Genomic DNA, 16,594 nt, shown 5'->3' on the forward strand with positions numbered 1-16,594 from the left:
ATAGTCCACCAACTGCAGCACTTCGTTAGCATGAAACTTTAGGGTAAATGCTTATATTCTGTTTCACTTCATAGCCAAGAACAAGACTGGGAACAATGGAAATGACTTTATCCATTATTCTTTTTGATGCTGGCAATGAGCTTGATTAAGCTTTAGAGCCTCCAAGAAACATTTTAGATGAGCTTGGAGTCATTATCTACAAATTCTCCAAAGGCTGTCAGCAAACCATAAAAGTAAGAGTCAGCTGTATTTTATTTTACCTCTCTGGAATGCTTTAACTCGCAGTGATTCCGGTGTCATTGTACTTAAAACCAAGAAGTCTTTTATGAAAACCCATTCTTTATATTTGAGCTAGATTAGATGTGCTAGGGAAGGGGAATATTTCATGTTTAATTTCTTCGTTTGTAGCCAGTGTGTGGGAATTTTCAATTGCCACATATATATATGATTTTCAATTTATATATATAAATAAAATGAACTAGACACTGAATAAGGAAGCTCCAAGAAGAATCGAAGTCTTTAAATTACGGTGTTGAGGAAGAATAATAACTGTGCCATGGACTGCCAGGGGAAAGCAAAGCCTGTCTCGGAATAAGTACAGAAAGCTCCTTAGCAGTGAGGACGGCGACACTTTGTCTCACACACTTTGGACACGTCATCAGAAGACTAACTAGTCCCTAGAGCAGGACACAGGCTCGGTAAAGGTGAGGCTCCCTGGAAAAGAAGGAAAGGTGGATTGGCCCGGAATTTCCACAAGGGGCTTCCGGGTCTGTTGTACATAGAGTAGTTATGGTTGGAAGACTCCCAAGTCCCTAACAACATCACTGGCGCGAATTGGAGAGTGGTTCTAAAATGCCAGGCAGAACCCTTTTATTGGCGCAAGGGAGTCTTTCGTAACTCTGACGTTTGCACAGCGACAAACAGGGTGTATACCAAGTGAAAAACTCACTGCCATCGAGTCAATAGTGACCACATAAGACAGGGCCGAACTGATCCCCTGTGAGTATCCAAGACTTTAACTCTTTATAGGGTAGACAGTCTTTTCTCCCTCAGAGCAGCTGGTGGTTTCGAACTGATGGCCTTGCAGTTAGCACCCCAACACGTAACCACTATGCCATCAGGGCTCCGTTATCAAATGGTGCATACATTTTTTTAAAGAGGCAATTCCATAGGTCTAGCTACCTGTTATAAATCATTTCACGGTGTGATGGCGATTATCTGGGTTTTGGTCTCAGCTCTGATTTTTGTGTGACTCCATCGAGGAACTTCCTCACCCGGAATCTCTTTTCTCCTGTAAACAAATAAAGGGGCCAACATAGAAATTCTTCATTCTACTGAGAGCCTCAAGCAGTGTGATTGTTTAAAAAAATATTATGGTCTAATATGCTTTATGGGATGGTTCCAGTTATTAATTTCAAAGCTTCAAACACAGAACACAGCAACTCATTTTGGGATCGTATGAAAAAGCATCTGCTCCCAATGTTCTAAGGCATACACATCTGCTTGTCGTAAATCACGGTCATCCCAGAAATGACCTCTCCCTCAGTCTCATAGCAATCAACATTTACCAGGGCCTTCCTATGAAAGTCACCTGTGTTACAGTTGATTTCAAGAGGCAGGTAAGAAAGGGCAGACATCTACGACAGATTCCAATAGTCCTTGGAATAAACTGTCCCCCCAAATATAGCATTACTTACTTTTAGATCAGCCCATGCCTCTAATAGGTTTGATGGACTCACTAGTCTTAATTTCCTATGTGAATCTGTAATTGTCCACAGAGGTCAATTTCAGCGGATGCCTCATATAAATTAAAATTGAAGATAATGATGGCTGTTCACTTGATCAGCTAAAATGACCAGCTGGGTTTAATGGGGAGAAAACAGAAACCCCTCTGAAATTGGAAGAGCTTCAAAGGTGAGGGAAAGTAATTATTTTTCAGTAATGTTTCTTCTCCAAAGGTGACTGGTCACTGCGTTGGTAGGCACCTAGGCCAGCGTATTAGGAAGTTGGATATGGCACTCAGAGCCACCGACCATACCCGAAGGTACAAGGTGAGGGTTAGCGTTGTTCAAAGGCGCCGGGGAAAAGTGGTTCTCATTTATATCTTAGTCGTTTCATTTACATTTAGAAAAGTACTCTGAAGGGCTTATTTAACTAATTCCCCACAGGCAAATTCTAATTTTGATTGGTACCAAGGTGTTTGCTCTTAATAACCATAAAACATTTTCTTGGATTTTAGATCTGAAAGAACCTTGATATCACCTATCACAGCCCTTTATTCAAATGAAGATACTGATGTCAAGAAACACAAGCTGACTGGACCACGGTCACAAGGCTAGAAAGTTTGGGCTAGAATTGGGCAGATGAGAAGATGAAATTAAAAAGTTTTCTGACTCCCAGTTCAGGATTTTTGTTTATGAGTAGCTGGGCAGTTCATGAAGGAAAAAAATGACTAACTTTTGAAGTAAATTGCCATTTAAGGAAACAGGTCTGTGGAAGTCACACAATCGGGTGTCAATTTGGGACTTGAGAGGATTAGGAGTGAAGGGGTGGAGTCTGTCAATCTGGTCATAGGCAATGAGGCCTGGGGGGGGGGGCATGGCCTTCTCCTGAGGATTCTGGGAACTCTGGTATTTCCTCCTTGCAGGCTGGAGACGGTCCCTCTAGGCTCACTCCCTGAAACACTATGGACAAGACACATGGCGCTACACCGATAGACCCCGTGCCCTGGGAACTGGAGGAGCCATGTGGTAACCCCTGCCAACACTGAGATGCTTACAGCATCACTGAGATGCTTACAGCACCACTGGATCCACAAGACTTCCCACCCACTGGCCTGTGATCTTCCTGCATTCCGCATCATTGCATATGTTTCATGAGTCTGAAGAGGACTTTATAGATTGGTATCAGACGTATGGGCTAATATCGGACTTATGGCCTTGATCTGAACTGGACAGGGATGTTTTCTCAATATTAAACTGCTTTTGTTTATAAAGCTCTTTCCTGTACCTATAAGCATGTCCAAGAATTTGTTTCTCTCGTATACCCAGAGTAACACGGGTTTTATAAGGGGCCTGGGGGCATAGTGTGTAGATATTGAGCTGCTAACTGCAAGGTTAGCAGATTGAAACCACCAGCTTCTCTGAGGAAGAAAGATAGGGCTTCCTACTCTCATAGAGAGTTGGTCTAGTAAAGTCAGAGGGGAAGTTCTACCATGTCCTTTGGGGTCATTATTAGTCAGTTTGCTTAGTGACTGTGAGTTAGTTTGTTTGGTTTAGGTTCTGTAATGTGGTGGAGGTGTTAATAAGCAAAAAGGAGGAGGTGGGAAGGAGGCTGGTTGGGAGGCAGAGAGAAAACAAACCAATCGACAACAAAGCCAATTCCAACTCTCCTGACTGGCAGTGTGTACAGGAGCACTCGGGTACAGTGGGGTATGCATTGGGTGGCTAACCACTGGGTGAATGGTTCAAATCCACCAGCTAATCTCTCTGCAAGAGAAAGATGAAGCCTTCTGCACCCGTAAGGATTGACAGCCTCAGAAACTCACCGTGGTAGGCCTGCTTTGCACTGTAGCGTCACTAAGACTCAGCGTCCTCTCAGTGGTGGTGAATTACCTCTATGGAAGGGCCCCTAGTGGTGCAGTAGATTAAGCAAGTCCAAAAGAGATGAAGGCGTGTTTCTTAAAGGTGTACAACCTTGGAAATCCTCTGGACCGATTCTACTCTGTCCTATAGGGTCTCTGAGCATCAAAATTAACCCAATAACAGGTTTGGTTTGGACCTGTGTACCATGTTATACACACAGGAGACATGCAGTCTCAGGGACCACACTTCCTTCCTGGCCTTGAATCTTGACTGCTAATTTCTAGGTCTGTGACCTCTGGCAACTTGTTTAAATTTTCTGTCCCCCGATCCCTCTTCTGTGTAATGCTGTTCCTAGGTGCACCTGTGTCAACCCCTGACACATGGCAGATCATATGTAAAAGAGCAGAACTGCTCCCTAGGACTTTCTTGGCTATAATCTTTCCTGAACAATTTTACCAGGCCTTTCTTCTGTGAACCTGCTGGGTTAGCAGCCAATCGCAAACAGCTTGTGCCACCCAGGCACCTCCCTGTATAATAAGGATAATGTAATTAATTATCATAAAGATTAAACAACTTACTGTACTTACCTTATTACTGTATGTATCAAATAAGGATTAATCAAATTGATAGATATATATATATACATATATATATATATATATATATATATATATATATATATATATATATAGAGAGAGAGAGAGAGAGAGAGAGAGAGAGAGAGAGAGAGAGAGAGAGAACAATGCAAGGAGCACTGGTAGCATAGTGATTAAATGCTGAGCTGAGTACCACAAGGTCAGTAGTTCAAAACTACCAGCTGCTCCCTGAGAGAAGGTTTTCTACTTTCCTAAATAGCTACAGTCTTGGAGACCCACAGGGCAGTTCTACCCTATAAGGTTGCCATGTGTTGTAATTGACTTGATGAAGTGACGGTTTTTTGTTTGTTTTTTTAACAGAACTGTGTCTGGCACATAATAAGTACTATGTTAATGCTTTCTATTTCCCCCATTATCCAATAGACCAATATACCTTAAACATTGGAGAGCATATACATTAAGCATTTATTAACAATGTGTCGAGGTACTTTTTCTAAGAAATAAACTCACAGATTTACTACAGAGATTCAGGAAATCAGTGGCAAAATATCTTAGTATGTTTAATGGATTAAATTTCCAACATGTACTAATCCCAGTTTAAAGGTTTTTTTTTAATTTGTTTAAACAAGGGCAGAAACTTTTTACTTAAAATAAAAATTTCAATGTCATTCAAGGTTTTATGTAACAATAACAAAAATTTCATCAGCAAAAAAAACGCTTTAATAGAAAGAGAATATCCACTGCAAAACTTAAAAGAGATTCTCATCGGAGGAAGCTGGTACTGAATCAGTAAGTGAGGACAGCAGGGTGCAGCGGTCATTCAAGGATGCTGCTTTTGCTGTTCTTCTGAAACCACCGTGGGCTCTGGCACAGCTGAGGAAGCGCTCCTCCTCCCGAGCCGCAAACGCTGTCCAAGCAACCGTGGACATGGACTCAGCGTTTGCGGGAGCAGCCTTTCCATCCATCTCAAAATTAATACTCTAGATCTGTCAGGAAGGAAGATCGGAGCTGCTGGAAATGAACCCCACATTTGGAGTCATTGCGGGGGGGGGGGGGTTTCCCTCTCTTTTAGTCGTTGAGCTAATTCCAATGACAAGTTTCAGGGGTGAAAACTGTCATTTACCAATTCCTTGATATTTAAAAGTAAAGCAGTTAAGTAATTATGCAGGAGGGGGGAGAACAATTTTAGAATGTTGTCGTGAAGAATGTCTCCATAAATGGTCATGCTGGTTTAAGACATTGGAAGTTCATGGTGAGTTGCGTGTCTTCCCGTCACATGATGGAAAATCTGTGAGGAAAACCAAGACGTTAGAAATTTTAATTGGCACTTATAAAGCTCTCCTCTCATTCTACCTCAGTGGGCTGCACTTGCTTGAAATAAGGCAGAGGTTGGGTCTGATGAAGATTTCATCTCTAGTTCTCAATTTATTTAACTCTGCACAGTTAATAGGTGGCTTTCTGTTTCTTGAAAACACTTGTCAATTTATTCCGCGGGCAGTACTTTATTACTCACCTGCTTCTCAATGTCTAAAAGCAGCGTGCTGGCCCCTATTCGAAAGAGTTCTGGCTTCAGCCATTCATCTCCGAGCTCCTCCTTCATAAGAGAGAGCCATACCAGGGCATCTTTGGCACTGCGGATGCCTCCAGCTGGTTTAAACCCTATCTACAAAGGGAGATGGGGAAACAACAATGCTTATTATCATCACATTGCATTTAAAAATACACTAAGTTTATTCAGGGTTTCAAATATTTTTCTCTTTTCTTTTCAAAGAGACTAGACTCTTCACAAGCAAAACAGCTTGGATCACCAACTTACACTCACTCACACTGCAAAATAACTCTACCCAGAATAATGGGAAGAATCCCTCGGCTTCTGAAGAGGCAAAAATGAGGGTTAATAACCCTCATTAACTTTTCGGTTATTGGTAAGTCATAAATAAACCTCAGCCGGCTAGACGACAGCTGCAAACAGGGATAAACAAGAGAAGAATCCGTAAATAAGAAAAGTAGTACAATAGCCCATTTAGTCTACATTTTTACAAGTACACCCATATAGTTTACCTTACAGCCTTCATTTTCAGGTTCAAAACCATAAGTATTTAAATAAGAGAAAAGAATCAGTGAGGCCACAGGGCCACATTAACCAAACTGGTAGCAATCCAACAAGGACATCTGACCCTTATTTTAAGCAACTTAACTCTTCTGCTGTTTGGTGTTCTTTGTAGACAAAGTTCTGCAAAGCAGGCATCCCAGTTAGGAAAGCAGAGTAGAAAAAGACAGTGTAGGGACTCTTCATACTTCAGAAGTCTTTAAGGTCTGACTCTAAAACCATATTCAGACAATATCACATGCTTATAAAAGATTTTTTTTTTACAAAAAAACCATTTCATCAGAGGCTAATACAGGTATCATATGGCTCAAGCACATTGAGCAGTATTGTACACTTGCTACCACAGTTTCCAAACATTCGCTTCCTTCCTGAACTCCGTGACATCAGCTCCCCTTTAATCCCCCCTCCCCACTGTACCCCCCAGGAGCCCTTAGTCCATGTGTCGTCTCTATGGGTCATCAATCCTGGGTTTCATGGCTAAAAGAACCCAGAAAAACATATAACGAAATTTCAAGAGGATAACCCCCAGTAACAGAATGCATCTGAGGAAAACCCCAATATGAAAGCAAAATACAGAAAATGGGCAAAACCAGATCAGGCCCAACGTGCATCAGAGGGGGATCAGCTAACAAGGTCTCTACTGTTCCAGTCAGTTTGTCTTTTTCATTTTCTCGTCATCCCTTCAACAGGCTCTGTTTGGTAACCGCATCCTTCCCGTCCCGTTATGGAGAGAAGGAAAACACGGGCGCGGATTCCTGTGTAGATGGAGCAGGTACAAGAGGAAAAGAGAGCGATCTTCCTTACGTCATAAGACACCTGTGTTGGTCTAGGTAAACCAGGGAAACAAATCCACAGAAACTCATACATGTATATGAGAGAGTTTTATATAAAGGGTAAGTGTACATTACGAAAGCATCCCAACCCAGTGTTGTCCAAACCCATATGTCCAACATTAGCCCATATGTCTGACACCAATCTACAAAATCCCCCTCAATCTAACAAAACACACACAATGACGCCGACTGCAGGAGGAAAGCTGAATCAGTGAATGTGTAAGCATCTCAGCGCTGGCAGGTGTGTCTCCACACGGCTGCTCCAGCACCCAGGGCTGCACCAGGGTAGGTCCATGTGGCTTCTCCTCAGGATGTCTTGCAGGAAGTGGGCCTTGCCAGCTGAAGCAGAGAACTGGCTAAGACAGCTGCACCCTGGTCCGACCATCACAAAACATGAGACCAGAGAACTTGAAAGGTGAGGCTCACCGAGGCATTTATCTCTCCACCTTTCAATTAATCCCAAGTGTGTTTATCAGCCAGGTTGGCACAATAAACCTTAAGCCTATAACGCCAAGCACGGCATTTTCATAAGATTTCATTAAATGTATATATTTATATATTGATAACTATGAAAATAAAGAAAACAAATTTTGTTTCCTGAAATTAAAAATTCAGGCGTTATAAGCTTGACTATCTCAACACCGCCCCGTGTATAGTACAAACCTGGCTGACCTGGATTTATTTGTATCTGGAAATTGATCAGTAGGGTAGAGAACCTGTATTGGTTAGTCAACTCTGCCCATAATGACTCTGTGCGCACAGAATGAAACCCTGTATGGTCCTGTGCCATCTTCACAATTGTCCCTGCCCCTGAGCCCACTGATACAGTCACTGTGTCTGTCCATCTCACTGAGGGCCTTCCTTTTTTTGCTGCCCTTCCACTTTGCCTACCTGATGTCTTTCTCTAAGGATTGGTCTCTCCCGACAAAATGTACAAAATATGTAAGATGAAGTCTCGCCATCCTTGCCTCTAAGGAGCACTCTGGCCTTACTTCTAATACAGATCCATTTGTCATTTTAGCAATCCATTGTAATTTCAATATTCTGATCCAGCACCACAATTCAGATGCATTGATTCTTCTATGTTCTTCATTATTCAATGTCCAATTTTCACATGCATATGATGCAATGAAGAATACCATGGTTTGGGACAAGTGCACCTTAGTCCTCAAAGTAACATCATTGCTTTTTCAGTCTAAAGAGGTCTTGTGCTACAGATTTATCTAATGCAATATGTCTTTTGATCTCTTGACTGCTGCTTTCATGAGCATTGATTAGATCTAAGGAAGGCAAAATCCCTGACCATTTCAATGTTTTCTCCCTTTATCATGATTCCTATTTGTCCAGTTGTGAGGATTTTGGTCTTTCTTACATTATAATCCAGACTGAAGGGTACAATCCTTGATCTTCATCAGCAAGTGCTTCAACCCCTCGTCACTTTCAGCGAGCAAGGCTGGCCATCTAATAAGCCTTCCTCCAGTCCTGATGCCACAGACGTCTTCATACAATCTAGCTTCTCTGAAGATTTGCTCAGATTGAACAAGTGTGCAGATTGAACCAGTATTGTGAGAGGATACAACCCAAGGCACATATTTCCTGATTTTGAAGCCTGCATATTCCTCTGTTCTGTTCACAACTGCCTCTTGATCCATGCACATGTTCTAAATGAGCACAACGAAGTGGTGTGAAATTCCCCATCTTCTCAGTGTTATCCAGTTTACGATGATCCACACAGCTGAATGCCTTGACATAGTCAATGTGGAATCAATGGTATCATTCTTAGTCTGAGCATTCTGTTGGGTCACCTTTCTTTTGAATGGGCACAAATATGGAACTCTTCCAGTGCTTCTTCAGCTTGCTGAAACATTTCAATGGGTATTCCCTTAATTCCTGGAGCCTTGTTTTCAGCTAATGCTTCATGCAGTGCAGCTTGAACTGCTTCCTTCAGCATCATTGGTTCTCGCCCTTATCCTACCTCCTGAAATGGAATGTCAACTAGTTCTTTTTGGTACAGTGACTTTGTGGATTCTCTCCATCTTCTCTTGATACTCCCTGTATCATTCAATATTTTGCCTACAGAATCTTTCAAAATTGCAACTCTCGGCTTGGCAGATATGCTAAGCAACTGATCCCCCCTTTGGGATTTCTAATTCTAGGTCCTTGCACATTTCGTTATTACATTTGGCTTTGCCTTCTCCCCCTGCCCTTTGAAATTTTCTATTCAGCTCCTTGACTTCCATTTGCTTTAGTTACTCCATGATTGCGAGCAAGTTTCAGAGTCTCTTCTGATCCACATTGGCTTTTCGGTCTTTTTAATGACTTTTTTGCTTTCTTCATGAATGATGGTCTCGATGCACTCCCACAGCTCATCGGGTCTCCTGTCATTAGTGTTCAATGTGCCAAATATGTTCCTGAGACGTTCTTGAAGTTCAGGTGGGATCGACTGAAGGTTGTAGTTTGGCTCTTGTGGACTTTTAATTCTCTATAGCTTTATCCTGCGCTTACACAGGAGCACACCATGGAGTGTTCCATGGTCAGCCCTCGGCCTGGTTTTTGCTGCTGATGCTGAGTTTCTCCAGCACGTCTTCCCACAGATGTGGTCGATTTCATTTCTGTGTATTCCATCTGGGGACGTCCATGTATACAGTTGCCTTTTCTGTTGCTGAAAGAAGGTATTTGCTCTGAACAAGCAGTTGGCCTGGCAAAACTCTACTATGTGATCTCTAGCTTCATTTCTATCACCAAGTCTATGTTTCCTGCTACTGTTCCTTCTTTATTCCCACCGTTTGCATTCCAAACACCAATAACTGTCAATGCATCTTGAACCCACCATATTCCATCGATTTCTGACTAAAGTCATTGGTAGAATTCTTCAATTTCATCACTAGCTTTCGTGATTGGTGCACAATTTGAATAATGGCTGTATTGATTGGTTTTCCTTAAAAGCAGATAGATATAATCCAATCATAGACCACATTGTACTTCTTGACAGATTTAGCAAGATTAGTTCTGAAAATGAATGCCATATCATTTTTCTTGGCAGTGTTTGTGGTTTGTTGTACTGTGTACTGTGGGGGCTTGTGTGTTGCTATGATCCTGGAAGCTATGTCACTGTTATTTCAAATGCCAGCAGGGTCACCCAAAGAGAAAAGGTTTCAGCGGAGCTTCCAGATTAAGAATAGTCAATGAAAATGGACTCAGTTCCCCACTTTGAAGGAAGAAGCCGCTGAAAACCTCATGTACAGCTTCAAAGCATTGTCACATACTGAAAGCCTGAATAAAGGAGAACATTGCCCAAGATAGTGCCTGAGGATGGGTCACTTAGGCCCCAGGGCACTTAAAATGTGACTGAAGAGGAGCTTGGAGGGGAGTCGGCCATGGTGACGTGATTCAGGTAAAGCCTGTGGGCCTGGAGCCTTCAGCCTCTTCACCTGCTGATGGGGCACGACTCACGGTAAAGAGACACAGATGCAAAAATCTTCTAATCATCAGAACTTGGAATGTGCACAGTATGAACTCAGGAAAATTAGAAGTGGCCAAAAATGAAATGGAACGCATGAAGATCAATACCCTAGGCATTAGTGAGCTGCAATGGACTATTATTATTGGACATTCTGAATCGGAAAATCCTATGATTTACTGTGCTGGGAAAGAGAACCTGTAAATGGGAAAAATCAAAACAACATCCCATAGCCCATGTATGAAACCACACTTTTTAATCACTCAGACTTGCTGGTTTGACAAATAGCACCTGCAGGATGAAGCAAAGATAGATGATGAAGCAGGGAGACAATGAATGAATCACCCCATCAACAACTCAAGCTGAAACCTGATGATCCCAGCTAGTAACCTCATGGTCAACCTGGAACCCATTTCCTTCAATTCACCACAGTCAATGAGCCATCATCATGTTCTATCATTCCCATCTCCTCAACTCCCACATCTATCACACACACACGATCCTCTCTACTCTCTTCTACCACTTTAGCTTATATTCTCCTACGCAGACTTTTCTTTCACTGACTTCACTGACTCAAGCATACGTCAACACAGCTAATCAGCAGTAGTGCAGGTAGTCAAACTATATCTGCCTATTGCCCCAGAGCCTAAGCTCTGACTCTGCAGAAGGTGGGGTGGGAAGTAGGTGCGGAGCGGGGGTGAGGGGAGAGTAGGGTAAAGAATAATGGGATGTGCATATTTGTTAAACAGAGCATCTCTCATCAGTCAGTTGACTAGTATTGGCATACATGGTAATCATAGGGGCATTTATGTGCATCAGTCAGTGTTCTATACAGACCTTTCTTATACAAAAAAGTTCATTGTGTGTTACCAAGTCTGTTTGCTAATGTTTCCAAAGGCAGATTCCAATGGAAGATTAGCCTGATTTTTCTTTTTTAAGGGAAAGAACTCAGGAAACATAAATCTGCACATGAAATATTAAGCCTCTGCTTCTCACGAGTGACACTAATCATGGTTTGGAATGTGGCCCATCACATTTTAAAGCATCCCTTAAATCAATGAGGTAAAAACTTTACAATCCAAGGGCTGCCCAGTTTCCTTCCTTATCGGCAACTCCACAGGCTACGCCTGATTTGCAGCCGCATTTACAGGTCTTCGTTGTATGAAATCAAATGTGATTCAAAGGAATATGGTTTGACTTGTATCTAACTCTTTTTTAAGCACAACTGAGGAATGAATAAAGTTCTTTTTAGAAAATGTATTGAGTTTGATGGTCTGCAATATAAACCACCCCACCCACTTCTCTCTCTCTCTCTCTCTCTCTCTCTCTCTCTCTCTCTCTCTCTCTCTCTCTCTCTCTCTCTCTCACACACACACACACACACACACACACACACACACACACACACACACAAACATTTAAAGAAAGTATCCAAAGATAGAAAAACGTCTTCGCTTTTGTACTCTGGAACATCCTTCATATTCCTCTGCTGAACAATTAAGAACAATTTTTTAAAACTTTTAAAATAGAAATTCTATCTATTGCTGTTTACGAGCTTTTGTTTGTTGTTCATTGTTGTGTCCCTACCACCAAGCACAAGGAGCCGCGGCGGTCCAAAACCACCTCAGTGGCTGCAGGCTCAGCGGTGACCCAACATGATGGTGCTGTGAGCCCCTTGGGCGGCTCCTGAGAATCTGCGCTCAATATTACAGCCTACAAAACCCTCTGGGGCAGTTCTGTTCTAGCCATGGGGTCGCTATGAGTAAAAACTCAGCTTCATGACACCTAACAACAACAACAGTGTGTGTGTGGGTATGTGTATAAATATATATCTTATAATTATGTAACAATCCATACATCCATTGTATCAAGCACATTTGTACATGTCACCATCACCGTTTTCAAAACATTTTCTTTCTACTCAAGCCCTTGGAATCAGCAACTCTTTTTCCTTCCTTCCCCCACCCTCCCCTCTTCATGAACCCTTGATAAGTTATAGATTATTATTATTATTTTCACATCTGACACTATCTGCTGTCTCTCTTCACCCATGTTTCCATTGTTTGTCCCCCTTGGCAGGGAGGAGGGTAGGTAATTCATTAATCATTGCGATGTTCCCTCTTTCTCCATCCACCTGCCCCCTACCCTCCTGGTATCTCTACTCCCATTACTCTTCCTGAGGGATTTATCTGTCGGGTTCTGTGTGTCAAAGAGCTCTTATCGGTACTAATGTACATGCCGGTCTATCCAGATTTGTAAGGTAGACCTGGGTCATGATAGTGGGGGGGAGGAAGCATTAAAGAACAACATTTAATAGTGCACCTGGTACATATCAACAATTGAATGGTAGATGAGAACAGAATACGGTGGGGTCCCCAAAGATGAATATTAAGGCTGACTGTAGAGCGGCATCACCTTGGAATTTGAGAATATTAGGTGCCTGGCTATTATTCTTCATTTTCCATCGACCTATCCAGAACTTCCAAAGTAGGGGACCCAGGCATTTACAGCTGCAGAACGTTTCACATCTTCTTTTTATGTTCTCTAGCCAACCATGAAAATCATTGCTCTACTGACTGCATGCTGGCAGCCTTAATAGGAAACAAATGATAGCTCACTTGCTCGCGCGCGCTTTCTCTACATCTTTTTTTTTAATCAATCAATAAATAAAACAACTTACATGAATCATTGCAGGAAGGCCACTTGAATAGCAGCTACTCAAGTTGGGCCAGTTTCATATGTACTCTATATACTCGCATATAAGCCAACCCGAATATCAACTGAAGCACCTAATTTTACCACTAAAACTGCATACAAAATGTGCTGAAAAACTCGGCTTATACTTGAGTATATATGATAAGTTACAATTAATATATACCTTTAGTTAAAAGATGTGAAATTATTTTGAAGAGGGGGGGGGCTACAGCAGAGTTCATTTCCTCTCTAAACGAGTGCATTCTGAAAACATCTATTCTAAAATAAATTGAAGCTATCGATAATCACATATAAACTCATTTTACCCAGTTGGTATAGAATTAAGGATCTTCTCTGGGTTTCCACTGAGCAGGTATCAAGAGATTGGTTTTAGAAAGATGTCTTTTGAGTAAGTGAAAGCCTCATTTGAAACCAACAAACAACAGAAACACATTACCTGTCTCTCCAATGATGTAAAAAAGGCCTTTCAGACAATTTGCAGCTAAACAAGCAAGTTGAAGTGAAAGGGAAATCCAAACTCATTTCACACACACACACACACACACACACACACACACATACACACACACCCCTCGTACACATTTTTCCTTTTAACTCCACGTTTGACAAAAATGTATTATTTTTCAGAAAGCTGACAAAAGCTAGCATATCCCCTCCTCAGCTTCACAGTCTTCCACAGAGCCCATCCAACTGCCATAAAACGCAAAAATGGATATTTAATTCAAGAGCTATATAACGTCTAGCTACCTTTTCCCTGCTGTTTCACAGCATTTCATTATTTTGCTTAATAAGTTCATCTCCTCGAGAATTTTCTCTTCACCTCATATTATTAAAAGTAATAAGTTTTTCTGGACCGGGGGTTTCCCAACAGAAAAACCAATTTATGTGTGTCCTTCAATAATGACAGGAAAAGATTATTTCCCATTATATTGCATACTTTTCATATCACCACCCCAGCTTATCATTCAATAAATGTTACTCTCCAATTCTTTCCATTCCTCAAGGAAGTTTAATTTCTGCATTAACCTGTTTTCGCTGGCCAACGCCTTGCCAGAAAGCCTCTGTGTTGCAGTGGAATTAGTTCGTTAAAGAACCCATTTAGGAATCTCTTGTCAGTGATAAAATTGTCTTCACTTAATAAAAGGCCTAGAGTGAGTTTACATCTTGATCACACATACTTCCTCCCACACTCACACTCACTTTCTGCTAATCGCACATTCTTTCTTCCACGAAGGTGTTCTTTTGTAATGAAAGATAAATTAAACATTTATCTTAATAAAGGTAACTCATTCGTACCTTCTGCATATAAAGACAGTTATCGTGACTGGAACTAGTATTATAAATAACATTATCTTTGCTCTGAAGAAAGATTTGCTGGCAATAACGTACCTTGTTTCCAGTTTTCCAGAAGAAATCTCTAATGGCCCGTAGCATTACTATAGCTACTGGAAAGGTGGCATTTACTGTTTCTTTTCCTGTAGAGGTCTTAATAAAATCTGATCCTAAAACAAAGGAAGAAAAAAATCCATGTTAATTAAAAATGTATTTTTTTACACTTTTGAGTCAGTGGAAGAAATGAGTGGTTAAAATTTTTTTTTTTCTGAACCACACAACTTTTTATTTTAAAAACTAAAAGAAAAATAACCATGTCTCTTTACCATGCCCAGGAACACTAAGGTTCTGTTAAGCAGTGAGCAATGTTTTCCAGGACGGTTTACGTTGATAGTTGGACCACATGGTAAACATATTTAATGCCTCTGAACTAACTGCTGTCGAAATGGCAAATGTTTTGTTTCTCATATATTTATCCCAACTGAAAACAAACCCTCGTTACATCCCAAGGACAGCTTTGCTAATGAGTTTATGTTTTTCAAAATGGAAATGTGTATCAGTTATTCCGGTTATAAAAGAAATAAAGATTCACAAAAACACAGAAACAATATAGGTATTTATAGCTCCCTTTAAAATAATTCCTTCCATGTTTTTACCCCCCTCCTCAGGGGTCGTCAAACTTTTTAAATAGGGGGCCAGTTCACTGTCCCTCAGACCCATTGGAGGGCTGGACTACAGTTGAAAAAAAAAACTATGAACAAATTCCTATGCACAGTGCACATATCTTATATTGAAGTAAAAAAATAAGTGGGGCAAAAACACCTGGCGGGCAGGATAAATGTCCTTGGGGGGGCCGCATGTGGGCCACGGGCTGTAGTTTGAGGACGCCTTCACTGGAGTGTAAATTAAATTAGCCATCAAATGGTGCCTAACTGACATCTGGAATGTGTGTCTATACTTTCATTTCAAAAACCAGCAACGAACCTATTTTCCTCGAGTTGACTCAGACCCCATTGCCAAAATCTTTTTCCCTCAGAGAAGCTGGAAGCTATGAACCACAGATTTGTTTGTATCACAGTCCAGTGCGTAACCTCTGCACCATCAGGACTTCTACTCGTTCATACTGCCAAGTAACATTAAGTTGGTTTATTTAATATACAACTGAGGTGAATAAAAACAATGTGGTGTCTGGTGCCTAATATCATGGCACTCTACTACAAAACCAAAGGCCCGACTCCTTTCCCAAGGCTCGTTAGAACACAAATCAGTACACCGTCTAGTGTGGCAACGCAAGACCCACCGTGATCTGGTCTCTAAGGCACTGCTCATTATAGCTGAGCTTAGGCTCGGAACACCCTGGTCAAAGGCTATGGGGTTGCCGAGACACTGCAAAACCCCTTTGCAGAATCTCCACATACATTACACCTCCATGAAATGCTTTCTGATCATTAACCGAGGATGTGGATAACTGTGGACTCGGGCAGAATGCCTTAGAGGTGGCCTCCACCCCTTTCTGGCCAGCCCAGGGAGGGCAGACTCTCCCTTAGGGGCTTGCCACTCTGTGTCGTTGATGGATGTCGCATCGCATAGCCATGCACTGTCAGTCTCTCCCTGCCTGCTTTGGTTGGAAGACCCTATCTTGTAAGCCCTTCTATCTAAGGATGTACATGTCCCAATCATTGTCCGGTTCCTGCTTCTATAGCTCCACCTGTATCTGTGATATATTGACCTGCCACCGATCATGTTTGTGTGTCAGTTGTCTCCCCGCCCAACATTATTTGTTTCCCAACTGTGAATCCTTGGACGCCATTTAACCTTGTGCTATGGCCTCCCTCATCTGGATGATGTGCCCGTATCTCTGTCTCGTTTAAGAATTATCATGTTCTATTTAAATTCTATTTGAGGTGGGGCCTCTTTTGTACCTAAAGCATGATTAACCAAAAAATGTCTTCCAATCAGACTAG

General features: G+C 41.7%; 1 protein-coding gene across 1 annotated transcript in view; it reads right to left on the reverse strand.

The window, feature by feature from the left end:
* Positions 1-4,651: 4,651 nt before the first annotated feature.
* The window catches only part of DERA (deoxyribose-phosphate aldolase), a 164,211-nt gene continuing 152,268 nt past the window's right edge, over positions 4,652-16,594 (reverse strand). Inside the window, exons 7-9 of the mRNA XM_075552024.1 lie at positions 14,688-14,800; positions 5,694-5,843; positions 4,652-5,468 (exon numbers count right to left, since the gene is read on the reverse strand). Coding sequence (XP_075408139.1) covers positions 5,412-5,468; positions 5,694-5,843; positions 14,688-14,800 — 320 coding nt within the window. The 3' untranslated portion in view covers positions 4,652-5,411. The remainder of the gene's footprint in view (positions 5,469-5,693; positions 5,844-14,687; positions 14,801-16,594) is intronic.

The sequence above is a fragment of the Tenrec ecaudatus genome, chromosome 6, assembly GCF_050624435.1.
Source record: "Tenrec ecaudatus isolate mTenEca1 chromosome 6, mTenEca1.hap1, whole genome shotgun sequence".
NCBI lineage: Eukaryota > Metazoa > Chordata > Mammalia > Afrosoricida > Tenrecidae > Tenrec > Tenrec ecaudatus.